The 16,284-nt window shown below is 52.0% G+C and overlaps 1 protein-coding gene across 6 annotated transcripts in view; it reads left to right on the top strand.

Moving 5' to 3' along the window:
- The window catches only part of PACS2 (phosphofurin acidic cluster sorting protein 2), a 180,035-nt gene that overhangs the window by 54,279 nt on the left and 109,472 nt on the right, over positions 1–16,284 (top strand). For all 6 annotated transcript variants that reach the window (XM_077824568.1, XM_077824565.1, XM_077824564.1 and 3 more), the window contains exon 3: positions 11,896–11,985. In XM_077824568.1, coding sequence (XP_077680694.1) covers positions 11,896–11,985 — 90 coding nt within the window. The remainder of the gene's footprint in view (positions 1–11,895; positions 11,986–16,284) is intronic.

The following is a 16,284-nucleotide window of genomic DNA, read 5'->3' as shown; positions in this document are numbered from 1 at the left end:
CTTCCTCCATTTCCCCAGCCAGCTCCAAACTGAAACTCTCCCACCCCTCCTCTCCTCTCCATCTGCATTTTCACTGACCATTTCCGTCTTAGCCAATTGTTTCCCTGGATTCAAATTCAAATCCTCGGCCATTACAGGAGCAGGGCCTGGATCCTGTCCCAAAGACACACAGTCACCCCCCAACAGGACCGCACAGCCGATATCCTGGAGAACCCAAACTACCAGCCAGCCCGACCCCTCCTGCACAGGGATCTGGCCCATAGGCAGGGCGAGGGCCTTCATCCCTGGGACCTTCACCCAGGTCACACAGCCCCTCAGCATCTGGTGAGGCTGCACCACCTGGGGACTGACAACAGTTCTCTCTGTCCCAGGATCTCGCCACCCCAGGAATGTCTCCTCATTGACCACCACCTTCCGCTCCCACTGGGGGTCTGAGAGGCCTGTGCCCAGGAGAGTCCACGCAGACACATAGGCCAGGGCCAGGAGTGGAAACCTGTCCACCAACCCACCCATCTGGCTGATGGCGTCTATGGCCTTGAGACCCAGCAAGGGAGCTAAATACCGCAGCTTTTCTGCAGGGTCCCCCTGGTTCAAATCGCCAGCCTGCTCGAAGGCAGTGAGGTGGGCGTCCACATCTTCCCCCCTTCCCCCCCCCCCCCCGGACCCCTTAACCAGGGGCAGCAATTTAGTATCGAGGTTCCCTGCAGTGCTGGCACCCCGGTGTCTATTCCCGCTCACCCCTGGGAAGTCCACTATGCCTCTCCGCTCCACCATCACCAGTTCATGCTGCTGCTGCTTCTCCTGCAGCTCTTTCTTGGGCTCTCGCTGTCTCTCATGGTCCTCTTGCTCCTTCGGACTCCCCTCCAATCCCATCTGTCTCCGATCCCCTGATGGGGAACCTGACCGTGAAGACCCCCGTCTGGTCGGGGACAGGAGTCTTGGGGATGCCTGGCTACAGCTGCTCCCAGATCCTCTTGTAGCCCCATCTGGGTCAGGAATCTGCTCCTTAGAGCAGTCATCGTCCTCCAGCTGCACAACTAACTGTGCTTTGGTGAACTTTCCAATATGTAACCCTCTCTTTTTGCACAGGTTTACAATGTCCTTCTTAAGGAGATGGTGATAGGCCATCACTTCATTGTTCCCAAGTTGCTGTGGACTCACGTGCCTGTGTGCTCTCAGCTCCCCATGGTTTCCAGGAAGAACCCCTAGTGTGCTAGCCCTTCTCCAGGTCACCACCTCTCTCCCAGGGTCAAGCCGCAGACTCCTCTGCCCCTGAGATTGCTCTCTGCATTCCCCAGGGAGACCCCATTACTGCAACAGTCCTCCTCTCGTCCAGGGTCAAGCCACAGGCTCCTCCGCCCCTGAGACTGCTCCCCGCAGTCCCCAGGGGGAATCCGTTACTGCAACAGTCCTTCTCGCTGGTCACACTCTCCCAGGAGTTAAGCTAAGCATAGCTTCTCCGCCCCCTGAAACCGCTCCTCTCTGAGACTTCAGCACGCCTGGTCCTCGTCAGTCACCCTTTGTTTTACTGCTCCCCAGTCACTCACTGAAGGAAGCGCCACCCAGGGGATGCAGTACATCCCACCACTGCCACCAGTTGTCACGAAGTTTGGGGGAGACCGGGCCCCGCACCCCCCACTTCCTGTGATTCACCGTGACTCTCAGCCAGCCAGTAAAACAGAAGGTTTATTAGACAACAGGAACACAGTCCAAAACAGAGCTTGTAGGTACAAGAAACAGGACCCCTCAGTGAGGTTCATCTTGTGGGGTAGGGAGCCAGACCCAGTTCAGGCCTCCCTCCATTTCCCCAGGCAGCTCCAAACTGAAACTCTCCCACCCCTCCTCTCGCCTTTTGTCTCTTTCCCGGGCCACGAGGCCACTTGATCTCTTTGTTCTCCAACACCTTCAGTTGGTACCTTTGCAGAGGAGGGGCCCAGGCCATCAGTTGCCAGAAGAGAGGGTGTCAGCCATTCTCTGTGCAGACCCTATCACACTGGCCCTCTAGGGCTCTGCAACAAATACACACCCTTATCCTACCACCTAGATACTTAACTGCATAGGGGAAACTGAGGCACCCCCACACTATTCAGAGAAAACATTAAGAACACTCCCACTTTGTCACAGAAGCAGCCAAGGGATTTATTGAGCCCCTTCTCACAGGTGAGGAAGGGGCTTGTGGAGAGGGGTTCCAAGGTTCCATAAGCAGCCCCAGAAAGTGTACACATGGGCATGCGTGGCATCTGGGGCTCGTATCACTTAGCTCTGTTCCACTGCTCACGCTCCCAAATGATGGTCCTGTCACTTACATGCGCCCTTCCTGAAACTGAGCAGCGTGTGAAATACACACAGAACACCATGGGTGTGCCAAATTTCAGGTCTGAAGAGGCAGCTGTTTTCACTGTAGGGAGTTTTTCCTTAAGTTTAAAAAAGAAAAATCCTGTGGTATAGACAGTAAAACAGCAAAAGTAGCGAATTCCTGGCAAGTATTAAGTATATGGGGGGAAAAGGGCATGACGGAAACAGTTTGAGTACTTCTCAGGCCCTTGTCACTATAGCATTTGCACACCTCCCACTCTTTAATGTGTTTAACCTCTCAACCTCCTGGTGAGGCAGCGCTATTATCCCAATGTACAGATGGGAAACTGAGACACAGAGCAACTAAGTGACTTGCCCAAGGTCCTGCAGGAAATCTGTGGCAGAGCAGGGACTGGACCCCCTACTCTCAAGTCCCAACCTAGAATTGTAACCACTGGACCATCCTTCATCTCATCCATCATTGACCTGGCCTTGCATAATCCCCAGATGGCCTTTGTAGGGGATGTGACAGCTACAGCTACTGCCTTGTATGTGGGTGCCAATGAGCTGACTTTGTACTGTCACCTAATTACCATCCACATTTATTTTGTCCTATGATGAACTAATTGAAAGTGGACCAGTGTCTCTGCAGTGCCACATACGGTCAGTAGGTTTGTGGTCTTGACATATTTGAATATTCATATGTGCTGATAAAACTCTTTTGGGGTCACTTGGTGCACATGAGCTCAAGTTCTTCTTCGAGTGATTGCTCATGTGTATTCCACAATAGGTGTGCGTGCTCGCCGTGTGCACTGGTGCCGGAAGTTTTTCCCCTAGCAGTACCCGTAGGGTAGAGCGCCCCCACGACCCCTGGAGTGGCTCCTGCCTGGCATGGTATAAGGGGAGCTGCACGCTCCCCTCACCCTCAGTTCCTTCTTGCCGCCAGTGAAGGTGCGTCGGAACTGCTCAGCTCCAGCTTTGCTGTAGCTCATCCCCAGAACTGTTTGTTCGTTCAGCGTTAGTACCTGTAGTTAGTTAGCTGTTTAGTTAATTAAGTTAGTCAGTGAGCCCAGGCCGGGGCATGCCCCGCACCCCGGGGTTTAGGTCCTGTGGCTCTTGTAGGCGTTCTATGCCAAGAAGTGACCCGCATGCAAACTGTTTGCGCTGCTTGGGAGAAACCCATATCCGTGAAAGGTGCAAGATTTGCAAGTCGTTTAAGCCTTGGACCAAAAGAGAAAGGGACATTAGACTCCAGGCCATCCTGATGGAGTCAGTGCTGACCCCGACCCCGGCATGTCTTCCGAACTGGTACCCGGCACTGCGGCGTCGGTACACGGCAACCCTCCGGTGTCATCGACCAGTCGGCACTGCTCCCCATCCATGGGGCAAGCCAAGAGGGCCAGGAAGACTCCCTCTTCACAGCGGTACCGAGGGAAGTCTGGGACTGAGGCTAGGCCCATGTCAGGCAATTCTTGATCCCCACCGGGCCCCAGGCCTCCGACTCACGTTGCGCAGAGTAGCCCGGCCCCTTTGGAACAGGCCTCTCCGGATGTCCGGATGCTGTCCACTCCTGAAGCCCTCCAGGTGGCCCGGGATGTTATGTCCATGCCAGTGCCAGGAGCGCCTCTGATGTTGGCCCCGTGCTCCAGAGGTAAGCCGCCGCTGGGATCTCCACAGTCGCCTACAGCCCGGTACTGGTCTCAGTCGAGGGAACGTTCCCAACACCGATCACCAACCAGCAATTGCTTGGGGCAGTGTCCAGGTGGATTGCCCTCGACGCCGACCAGACTGTCTGGCTGGGTTCCGGCCGGCTGGGACTCGCAGCACCGCTCGTCCTCAAGGAATGAATATCGGCGGGATCGTGGCGGACGTCGCCTTCAGTCCTAGTCTTGGAGAGGGTACCGCAGTCGATCACAGCACGGTCGTTGACGCCGTTTCCTCTCGGACTCCCGCTCCAAGTCTCCACCAAGATATCGCAGCCCCGGGCATCGATCGCCGGCGTTTCACTGTCGCATGTCCGCTCATTGAGGCTGTTCGCAGAGCAGCTGTTACCGCCGGTACTGGTCCTCCATGTCGAGATTGCGATCCTGTGGCCATCGTAGATCCCGGCCCCTCCGCTCCTCCCGGTCCAGAGACAGCAGCAGATCTTATGCCAGACCAGTCTCTATTCGTAGCCGTCCTTCGATGGGCCAGGCCAGACAACCCGAACAGCTGACCCTGCTGGTGCCACAGCAGGTGCAGTGGCACTGAACATTTTGGCCAGATCAGTGGTACCAGTGGGCACCATGGCCTCCAGTGCAGCCCCAGTGGCAGCTCAGTCTGTGGCCGGAGCTTCGGAGGCACCGTTGGCCTCCCTCTCCAGACTCCCGAGAAAGGAGGCGGTGGGACGTGTGTCTTTGGCACCGTGCCCAGAGTCTTACCAGGTGGCGGAACCTCCCGTGCCGGCCGACACGCAGAGCATCGCACCGGCCTCTTTGCCCCGCCTGGAGGAGGCAATTGCGGCCCCGCCCCCCTCCATCCCGCAGGAGGACTTCAGGGCCCACCAAGAACTCTTAGAGGGTGGCTGCAAGCCTCCACCTCCAGGCAGAGGAGATGGAGGAGCCCTCAGACTCTCTGTTTAATGTGTTGTCCCCATTGGCACCGGGTAGGGTGGCCTTGCCTCTCCATGAAGGGGTGGCTAAGGTTTCAAATGCCTGTGGCAAACACCAGCCTCGTTGGCCCCCATCTCTAAAAATGCGGAACACAAGTACTTTGTACCCGCTAAGGGGCATGAGTACTTGTATACCCACCCGGCGCCCAACTCCCTGGTGGTCGAGTCGGTCAACCGCAGGGAACGGCAGGGTCATCCAGCCCCGAACCCAAAGAACAAAGACTCTTGGAGACTGGAGTCTTTCGGAAGGAAAGTTGATTCATCTTCAAGCTTCCAGTTACGAGTGGCAAACCATCAGGCTCTCCTGGGCCGTTACGAATTCAGTCTGTGGGGCTCCCTGCCCAAGTTTGAGGACTCTCTCCAGGAGCGCGATAGGAAGGAGTTCAAGTGGAGTGGAGGAAGGGGCAGCGGCCGCTAGGGCGTCCCTACAGGCAGCCTGGGATGGTGCCGACACGGCCGCACGATCAATGGCCTTCGCGGTGTCCATGAGACGGGCGTCATGGCTCCTGCTCTCTGGGCTGTCCGGTGAAGCTCAGTCTTCCATGCAGGATCTCCCGTTTGACGGGAAAGCTCTGTTTGCGGAGGAAACAGATACAAGGCTACATGGCATGAAAAACTCCCACATGACCCTCCAGACTCTGGGCCTCTATGTCCTGGCTCCAGCAAAACCTAAGTTCAAGCCGCAGCAGATTCCCACCCAGGCTGCCCTCCCAAAGTACGAGGCCGCCCATAAGAAGCAGCGGGACTATAAGAGATGCCCTCAGAGGCAGTCTCGGCCTGCCCCCCAGCCTTGCCCACCAAGGGCAAGCAGGCAGGGAAAAGACATTTCTGACTGGATGCTCGGGGGCATCCCACCAGTCCTCATCAGGGATCCACCTCCAATAAAGCTTCCCTTTTCCAACTGGTGGTGTGCTTTCCTCACGGAATGGTCGCAGCTAACCTTGGACCGATGGGTCCTCAACTCCATCTCCGGGGTTACACCCTCGAGTTTACTTCCTCCGTGCCCAACCACCCCCCCGCCCCTACCCCCCGTGTGGGACCCCTCGCACGAAGCTCTGCTCGAGCAGGAGGTGGGCCGGCTCTTAGGTCTAGGAGTGATATAGATGGTGCCCGAGGAGTTCATGAGCAAGGGGTATTGCTCCCATTATTTCCTTATCCCGAAGGCCAAAGGGGGGCTCAGGCCCATTCTGGATCTCCAAGGTCTGAACCAGTACATGGTGAAGCTCAAGTTCCACATGGTCTCCCTGGCCTCCATCATCTCCTCCCTGGATCCCGGGGACTGATACACTGCCCTCGACCTACAGGACGCGTACTTCCACATCCACATATTCGAGGGGCACAGGTGCTGCCTCCATTTCGTTGTGGGACAGAATCATTACCAATTCACAGTCCTCCCGTTTGGTCTGTCCACTGCCCCCAGGGTGTTTACAAAATGCTTGTCGGTGGTGGTAGCCTACCTCAGATGGCGGGAGGTCCAGATATTTTCGTATCTGGACGATTGGCTTGTCAAGGGCAGCCCCCCCTTCCCCCCCCATCGCAGGTGAGGGATCACGTGGCTCTCCTCCTCTCTACATGCACCACCTTGGGCTTGTGGGTAAACAATACAAAGTCCATGTTAGTCGCGGTCCAATGCATAGAGTTTATCGGGGCACTCCTGGACGCAGTGTCAGTCAGGGCCTCTCTCCCGCCAGACAGATTTGAGACCCTGAAAGCTCTCATCGACTCGGTCACAAGGTTCCTGATGACAACAGCCAGGGTTTGCCTACAACTCTTGGGTCACATGTTGGCATGCACGTACGTGGACCTTTACGCCAGACTCGGGATGAGGCCCCTCCAGCTCTGGTTGGCCTCGAAGTTCTCCCAGGCCACGGACAGGATGGACAAAGTTCTCACCGTGCCGGACTCTGTGATCACCTCCCGACAGTGGTGGTCCGCCCCAAACAACGTGCTCCAAGGGGTACCGTTTAGGGACAGGGCCCCGTCGTTGGAGCTGGTGTCTGTTGCGTCGTACCTGGGTTGGGGGGCCCATGCAGGGATCTTTCAGACCCAAGGCCTGTGGTCGGCTTAAGACCTGACCTTACGTATAAACGTCAAGGAGCTCAGGGCGGTGTGGCTGGCGTGTATGGCCTTCTGCTCGCACCTGGAGGGCAAGGTAGTCAAGGTCCTCACTGACAACATGGCCTCAACGTTCTATATCAATAGGCAAGGCGGGGCCTGATCCTCTGCCATGAAGCCCTCAGGCTGTGGGACTTCTCTGTAGCCCACGACATCCACCTGAAGGTTTTCCATCTACCGGGTGCCCAGAACAAGAGGGCAGATCACTTGAGCAGGGACTTTTCCTTGCAACACGAGTGGTCCCTCTCCCCGGAAGTGGCCCACTGGCTTTTCCGAAGGCGGGGAACTCCCCAGGTGGACCAGTTCGCGACTCGGCAGAACCGGCAGTGCCCCCGGTTCTGCTCCAGGTTGGGGCCTGGGAAGGGATGCTATCTCCAATGCCTTTCTCCTGTCCTGGTCAGGCCGGCTTCTCTACGCCTTTCCCCCATTCCCTCTAATCAGGAGGGTCCTGGAGAAGATGAAGACGGACAAGGCCCGGGTCCTCCTGATTGCCCTGGCGTGGCCCAGGCAGCATTGGCACAGGACCTTCACAGGCCTGGCAGTAGCTCCGCCGTGGCCGTTGCCACTCCGCCTAGACCTGCTCTCAGGACCGGGGCTGCCTCCTCCACCCCAACCTGGCGGCTCTTCACCTCATGGTGTGGCTGCTCAGTGGTTAGGTAGAGAGGAAAGGATGTGTTCAGAGCAGGTTCAGTGCGTTCTCCTCGAAAGTAGATGGCCCTCCACTCGCTGTGCTTATTTGGCAAAGTGGTCCCGGTTTTCTAGGTGGGTGGCGGATCAGGGTGTCTCCCTGGTGACCGCCCCGATCCAGCTTGTCCTTGATTACCTCCTCCACCTCTGAGGGCCCAGGGCCTGGCGCCCTCGTCAGTCAATGTGCACCTGGCAGCCATATCGGCCTTCCATCTGCTGGTGCAAGGGCACAGGGTATTTTCTCATGCTATGACTGGCCAGTTCCTTAAGGGTTTGGACCATCTTTTTCCGTATTCTAGACCCCTGGTCCCGCAGTCGGACCTAAACGTCGTGTTGATTCGCCTCATGGGGCCACCGTTTGAACCACTGGCCACATGCTCCTGGTCTCACCTCTCGTGGAAGGTGGCCTTCCTGGTTGCAATGATGTCGGCCAGGCGAGTCTCAGAGCTCAGGACCCTGACCTCCAAGCTGCCATACATGGTCTTTCATAAAGACAAGGTCCAGCTCTGCCCACACCCCATGTTCCTCCCGAGGGTGGTCTCTGCTTACCACATGGGTCAGGACATTTTTCTACCGGTCCTCTGCCCCAAGCCTCATGTGTCGAGTGAGGGGAGCGCTGTCTCCACACTCTCGATGTGCGGGAGGCTCTGGCTTTCTAGCTCGAGTGGACCAAGCTGTTCAGAAAGTCCTCGCAACTGTTCGTCGCCTCGGTTGAGCATGCGAGGGGCCAGCCGATTTCCACCCAGTAGCTTTCCAATCGGATCACTTCTTGCATCTGTTCCTGTTATGAGCTGGCGGGGGTTCCCCCGCCGCCCATTGTGAGGGCACGCTTGACTCGGGCGCAGGCCTTGTCAGCTGCCTTCATGACCCACGTCCCCATCCAGGACATTTGTAAGGCTGTCACGTAGTCTTCGGTTCACACGTTCACCTCGCACTATGCGATTGTCCCCCAAACCAGGGATGACGCCGGGTTTGGCAGGGCTGTCCTCCGTCCTGGGAACTTGTGAACTCCTACCCACCTCCAACAGATATAGCTTGGAAGCCCCTATTGTGGAATACACATGAGCAATCACTCGAAGAAGAAAAGACAAGTTACCTTTTCCGTAACTGGTGTTCTTTGAGATGTGTTGCTCATGCCTATTCCACATCCCACTCTCCTTCCCTTCTGTCAGAGTTGTCTGGCAAGAAGGAACTGAGGGTAGGGGGAGTGTGCAGCTCCCCTTATACCACGCCAGGCAGGCACCACTCCAGGGGCCGCAGGGGGCACCCCCCCTACAGGTACTGCTAGGGGAAAAATTTCCGGAACCGGTGCACGTGGCAAGCACGCACACCTATTGTGGAATAGACACGAGCAACACATCTCAAAGAACACCAGTAACAGAAAAGTAACTGTCTTTCCTGATATGAAGGCCGTTTTCAGATGTCAGTGATATCAGATCTCCAAGTGCATGAGCTTTCAATCTAGTGACTTAATCCTTTTTTTTTATAAAGAGAAATGCAAAGATATGGTGTTACAAACACATCTTGGATTCCTTCAAAAGGTCATGACAAAATTCCATCTTAACTAGCCCATCTTTGTCAGCCTGTCCCCATCCTGGGGAGACCCTTTTCGACTGTTGTTCAACAGCATTTCCTGAGACTTTATCAGACATTCAGGTCCCTTTTGTCTGCTTTGAATACAGTAGTGTATTCAGGAGACAGCTGTGTTGCTCCTTTATTATATAGCCACTGTGTGGTGTAACAAATAAAGCCGCTCTGTCACAACTAGAAGGAGCTCTGGCACTGACAGAACATCAGTGTTGCTAACTGTCATGGTTGCAGGGCTGGGTGCCCCTCTCCCTTTTCTCAGCTGAGTGCACACCCTCAGGTGTCAGGCCTCTTGCCTTTACTTCTCTTGGGGTGGAATTTTTCAGTTTTCCCATTCTTAGAGCAAGCCCTGGGATACAGCCCCATGGGCATCCACCAATAACCTACAGGTCTGACTGAGTTCAGACACCTGCAGTTCTTCCTTCAGGAGTCTGACCAGTTGTATACAGAGACCAGACAGACTTCTTAAAAATCCAAGTAGTGTTTAACGGTAGAAATAAACTATTCAGGGAGGATTTGAAAACTGTCTACACGCATGTCTACACGCATGTCCCCTGCCTCAAGGCTTGTAGTCCCCAGGTGGTACAGCAGGCAAATCTACCTTCTTCAGACAGCCCTGACTGAATAGCTGTCTTTGTCTGGTTTCCCCTGAAAAATGATCCCTTCTCTTGAGGGTCCCTTTTAAACCCTGCATAGTTCTTCTGTGTTCCTGGCCTTTGGCCCTTCCGTAGGCTCCCCAGGAATCAAGCCGGAGTCTTTGGAGATAATAGCTCTGCCACTGCTCCTTAGCAGCCCTGAGGTGTTTGCTGTAGCGTAGCTTATCTTGAGCTCTTTTTCCTTCCTGCTTATTTTTGCTGACAGTTCCCTATAGAGTTGCACGAATATAGTCACATGGTTAGCATGCACTCTTCATACATTAGTGGTGCTCCGAATCAGTCACATCAGCTCTCCCAGTTGTATTGCAAGTCTGTGTTTCTCTTAAAGCCCCAGCCGCCAAAGTCATTTGATTAGGTGAGAATCTCAGCTTTCATTTTAAAAGTTAATTTATATCTTTAATGGTTGCAGAGGAGCTGGTAAACCTGACCTAAGGACTCAAAACCCAGCAGGCAGATAAAAAGAAGCCTCTATTTATTGGCTTAAAAATAAAAAAATATAATTTTAAAAAGAATCACACGTTTGAACATTTGGGGCTGGTGCTGCAGAAATATTGCTGTATGCCACTACTGTATTACTAACTGCAAATCTGTCCAGATCCTCCAATGGCCAAGTACTTTGCTTTCATCTGGGTAGGCCTTTGTTGGGGGAGTGCACAGTCACTCTGTTACTGGTATGCTCACAGCATAAACACAGACAAGTTAGATACAAAGGGGTTCTTGCTGGAAGGCTGCAGTATAGCACAATATTTTTCTTAGAATTCAGAACAGGAACACGTAAGAACCCAAAGCCAGAGCAACAAGGTGGGGTGCTCCTGAAAACAGACACAACTCACCTCCACTTTACTGTGAACTGTCTGTAGACTCACTGCTGCTGATCCTAGATTGTGCACTTCCCTATGGAGCCCCCCAGCCTGGCAGCAGGACCAAGAAACCCCCCAGAAATTTCAAGTGACAGCTTAGTTTTAAGTTTTCCATACACTACTATTATAATCACTTGGCCCATAGATCCCTAAGGAGGTGTTCCCATATCCTCAATAAATGGTACCAGTCTGGGCGCTCCCACCATGCGGCACATGAGCCATTCCTGCAGCTACTTCTATTTCTTTCAGATGAAGCCTCATCTCCCCTTTATTGGCATCCGTAATGGTTGTTTGAACAGGCCTCCCTCCCTGAACAGGGAGCCCACTTCACTTGCAGACTACCAGCTGCTCAGCATCCTAGAGCCCCACTGTGTCCCTGCTTTGCTGGGAGAAGCTGCTGCTTGCCTTGGTGTTGCCTGGTGTAGAAATGGGTTTGGCAAAAGGGGAGGCAACACAAGGGGAAGGGTGGCTGGAGGACAGGGTGTAGATGGTGTCAGGGAGCAGAGCAGGACTAGCTTCAAGCTGGACTAGCTTCTGCTTCCATCCAGCAGCACCATACAGTAGAACCTCAGGGTTACAAACACCAGAGTTACAAACTGACCAGTCAACCACACACCTCATTTCGAACTGGAAGTAGGCAATCAGGAAGTAGCAGAGACTGGGGGCAAAGCAAATCCAGTATAGTACTGTGTTAAATGTAAACTACTATAAAAAAGGGAAAGCAGCGTTTTTTTTCTGTATAGTAAAGTTTCAAAGCTGTATTAAGTCAATGTTCAGTTATAACTTTCCAAAGAACAACCATAATGTTTCGTTCAGAGTTACGAACGTTCGAGTTATCAGCAACTTGCATTCCTGAAGTGTTCGGAACGTGGAGGTTCTACTATCTTTTCACTACAAACCCTGCTGTCTGCGAGAGTGCCCCCTATTGATTGCGTCCAAATTTTGGCAATGAGCCAGGTTGCACTAGCCAGTTCCCAAAGGGTGAAAGGAACAAGCCGGGACTAATGCTCAGACCTTTACTTGACCAGGTTTTCTTTCTGTGTAGGGCTCGAAGCGAATACTACGGTCTCATGAAATTGTGCTGCCACCAAGCGGACATGTGGAAACCGAACTTGCACTAACTTTTTCACTACAGGTAACATAGTAACAAAGTCCAAAGTGAATGTGCTCATCTGATTTTTGCATTAAACCAAGTTCTGATGTATTTGTTTTAACAAGTCTTCATGTAAATGTTCCTCTGAAATAATTATAGGCAGTTCTGGCAATGGCACCTGTAGTCAACGCTTTTTCATTATAAGCTAAAAAGCCATTTAGGTTGAAATTTTCCATGTGATGGAGTTTCTGCCTCAGGCTGAATATTTTGGGACATTTCAGCAGAAATGGTCTAGCCACTTCCAAGAGCAAGACTGGAGAAAAATAGCTGGTCTTGCCAATGTTAAATTCTTACAGCTGATTTGAGGAGCTCTAGCACCTCCATGCTTTGGAGCAAAGATTTGAAACTTGACAGGGCTAGCACTGGAGTGGGAGGTACAGTTTTCTGTTCCTGTGGAAATCAATTGGATATTGGCAAATTGTAAGCTTCTGAAAATGGTAGTTTCCATATCCTTAGTGGAGTTTGGGGCTGGGATCTAAAAATCTCTGAAAATTGTCGGTACATGCTCAGTACGAACCCCCAGAATGCACAGAGTGTGTCCTGCTCAGCAGCAGCGTTCCCTCCAGCAGAAATGCAGAATGTCCTGCGCTGGGGTATATGACATTATCCTTCCCCGGCATGCAGTCTGTTACCTAGCTTGGATCTCATGCATCCAGGAGTGCTGCAGGGCTGAAAAACTGCCCCTTCAATTGCTGCTCCTGGTTGCTGGGGCTGTTGCAGGCGCAGGTGCTAGGCAGAGCAGGAAGGCTTTTTTTCTGTGCTTCCATTGCTCTCCTTGCTAGCATCCAGGTAACGTGGAGGGAGAAGGAAGAAGGGGCAGGCCTGGGGATGAGGGGGAGCAGGATTAAGAGTCGAGCAGTCTATGGGGGATGAATAGAATGAAGAAAGCCATTTAATGGGAGCAGCTGCCTCAGGCTGGCCTGCCCTTTTCTCTCCTCCATCTCCAAAATCCTCCAGCATTCTTCTCCGCAGTTGCTCCTGGGGTGGCTTTGGATTTCCCACTAGCTTTTTCAGGATCCCGCATCACCAACTTCTGCTAGGTGTGAGAGATGGGCTCCTTTCTCCTCTCACGCTCTTCCTACTGCTCTGGGGTACCCTTGTGGGAGAATAAGTGACTGCTCTTCAGTGACAAGGAATGCAACACATGGAACAGCAGCCTCCTGGCTGGGAGCTGGCAGGAGGCCATGAGGTCTAGTCCGGCTCTTCCACTGACTGCTGTTAATTCTAGGCACCCAATTGCCCTTACCACAAACCAGGCCTCCTACCTTAGACTAGTGTCATCCCCCACATTTTACAGAAGGGAGCAACTGGGAGGCTGCATAAAATCCCCTTCTGCTAGAGTCAGGAATGGAACCTGCTTTAAAACTGCTTTAGAACAGGAGGAAAACAAGAACCACAGGCGCACACAAAGAGTTCTCTGATTGTTAGTCACTTGGCAACTTCGGATTCTGCAAATGCTGTGCTTGCTTTTAAAAAATAAAGCTCTTGCCTTTTCCCTTTTATGGGAAACATTAGCTTGGCCACCTTTCCGGGGTGGCACAGTGGGAGTTTCGCCTAAGGAGCACTAAAATAGGGCCCTCACCTAGCTCTGCCAGTGCACGATGCTATAAATTAATGGTAGATCGATATTAAGTCTTGCCTTTTTGCCGAGATTAGACAAATCAGGCTTCCTGGGGATATAGGGATGCAGGTCTCCTGCTCTAACCACTGGATGTGCTGCTCTGATCTTCCGCATGCGGAAAATGAGGATGGAGGCTTGTTTGCTATGGGTGAATTGCACTCTTAAGGGCTGAGAGTGGTCCTTGTGGTGAAGACAGCGTGCCCTAAGCATAGCAAAGTACAGGCTAATGAGACTCAGAAATGTTGCTAATCTGGAATAGCCCCATTTGGGGAATGCTTAGAAGTTTTGTTTTTTTCAAATTTGCTGAACTGTTTGGCTAGAAAGAAATAAGGTCCCAGTACAGTGAGGTCTGGACAACAGATAGGATCTTTCATACTCCAAAAGCAGTTAAACCCTGTGCTACACATGGGTAACGAGAGCAGAGGGAATGGGGATAACTGTGATAGTGCTTTTGTCATCTGTTGCCTGAGAATCCTGGGAGCTGCCAAGCCGAACTGAGACATTGAGATAGGTGCTTACCTAGCCCTTCCCTGATACAGGCTGAGTTAAATGGGGCCTAGCTGCCAAACAAGTTTTCACTGCAGAGTGAGTAGAGGCAGCAAAGCTGTAGCTCAAGAATAAAATAACATGCAGCTCTGAGAATTTTTCTTCCAGGTGTTGGCTAACTTTAGATGCCCAGTCTTGCAGCAAACCAGATCTCCTGAGGTGATTAGGGGTGAAGTGAGACACTCTCCCTCACCCCATTCCACTAGGAACAAATGCTTTTACCTCACATAGCTGGCTAAGCATATGGTTTTCTAGGACTTCCAGTTACCCAATAGCTGGAGGCAGGATTTGGCTTCTCTTCGGTCTGCATTAATACATGCACTCAGTTAAGAGAACTATAGCTACCAGGGAAATAGGCAGCGGTGAGCACACTCTAAATCTTCCACTTCCTCTGCACCTGAGGTTTCTCCTCTTTACTTCTCTGACTTGCAGCATGTATCTTTTGGACATCTCATGGATGCACTGAGTTTTAATTTACCCTTCTAGCTTAGAACACACCACCGTTTAAAATGTGGAGTTGTAACATGTAGAACACTGTCCTATGGTCCATCAGGGTCAATTTGCATTGACGTGTTTGGGAGTTCAGTCTGAGCAAGGACTGCAGAACTGTGCCCTAGACACTTAGACTCACTGTGTTTAAGGTCAGAAGGGACCATTGTGATCATCTAGTGATTCTAGTCTGACCTTCTGCATGTTGCAGGCCATAGAACCTCACCCACCCACTCCCGTAATAGACCCTTAACCTCTGGCTGAATTACTGAATTCTCAGATCATGGTTTAAGACTTGAAGTTACAGAGAATCCACTATTTACACTAGTGTAAACCTGAAGTGACCCATGCTGCAGAGGAAGGCGAAAAAACCCCGGGATCTCTGCCAGTCTGACTCAGGGAAAATTCCTTCTTAACCCCAAATATGATCCTGAGCAGGTGGGAAAAAATTCTCTGTAACTCAGAGCCCTCCCCCTCTAGTGCCCTGTCTCTAGCAGTTGGGGATTTTGAGCTTTTATGAAATGAAACAGGAGAGGCAAGTGTGATGCAGTGAGAACTGGTCACTGAGACAAGGTGAGGTTCTCATAGATTACATGAAGGATTTGTGGTGTTATGCACAGCAATGTGTGGGATGTCTTTCTGAAATGGCATAGTAGGATTTTAATGACGGGCACCGATTGTCTTTTAATTAGATGACAGTTGAAGGTACTTTGTCTCTGAGCTAATAACCACAGCCTGGGCTAGATAAAGGCCGAAACCTAAGGCCATGATGTTTGATGTTTGACTTCCTAGGCTGAGGGTTGTTGGCCCAAATGCCATTACTGATCCTGGGAACACCTTAAGTTATGTAATGCTATCAGTCTCCTGACCTGTGCGCCTTGCCCAGCTCTTGTACCCTTCACTGTTCTGATTTGCTCCTGCTCTGAAACTCCCTAGAGCCTAGAATTTAACCCAGGATTCCTTTGTCTCACCATTCCTCTGCTGTCAGCAAATGTGAGCGAAACCCGCTGGCAAAGTGTCCCATCCCCCTCTAGAGCTGATCCAGAGGATGGCAATTTATTACTGTTGGTCATTTGTTCAAGTTGCAGAGGTCTGTGTGATGGATCTAAAGTTCCAACCTACTGGTGACCCACGCTGATATCAATAGGATGCCACATGGGGGATCTTTCTTTTCCCAGTTTTGCTTTTTAAAACCTAGGAAATTACACTTACACACAAACATGCTACATTAAAAGAACATTCAGGTTGCAAATTCAAGCTCTGAAAATTTAGGATATGCCTGAACTCAGGGGGACTGGTTTAGGGTTACACAGGCCCATCTATTATATATTTTTAGTCTCTTATTATTTTTCTGCAGCATCCCTGCTTCATTCAGTGCACAGGATGGATGGTGCTCTCGGGATGAATCGGGTGTGTAACGAAGGAGGCTGTTGTCTATAGGGCCTCTACCTCAGTTATTGCAGAAATTTGAAGGTGTGTGGTGAATGAGGCAGGGGCAGGAAAGCTGGGTTAGCACAGCTGAATGCTGCCCTGGAAAGTTGGATTCTATCCTTTCCTCTGCCACAGAGTTGCTGGGCAAGTTGTTTAAGATGTGATCTCTAATGATTTTCCTCATTTTCTTGGTG

Source organism: Eretmochelys imbricata, chromosome 8, assembly GCF_965152235.1.
Source record: "Eretmochelys imbricata isolate rEreImb1 chromosome 8, rEreImb1.hap1, whole genome shotgun sequence".
NCBI lineage: Eukaryota > Metazoa > Chordata > Testudines > Cheloniidae > Eretmochelys > Eretmochelys imbricata.
Note: the sequence above shows the minus strand (reverse complement) of the source record. Positions and strands in the feature narration are given on the sequence as shown.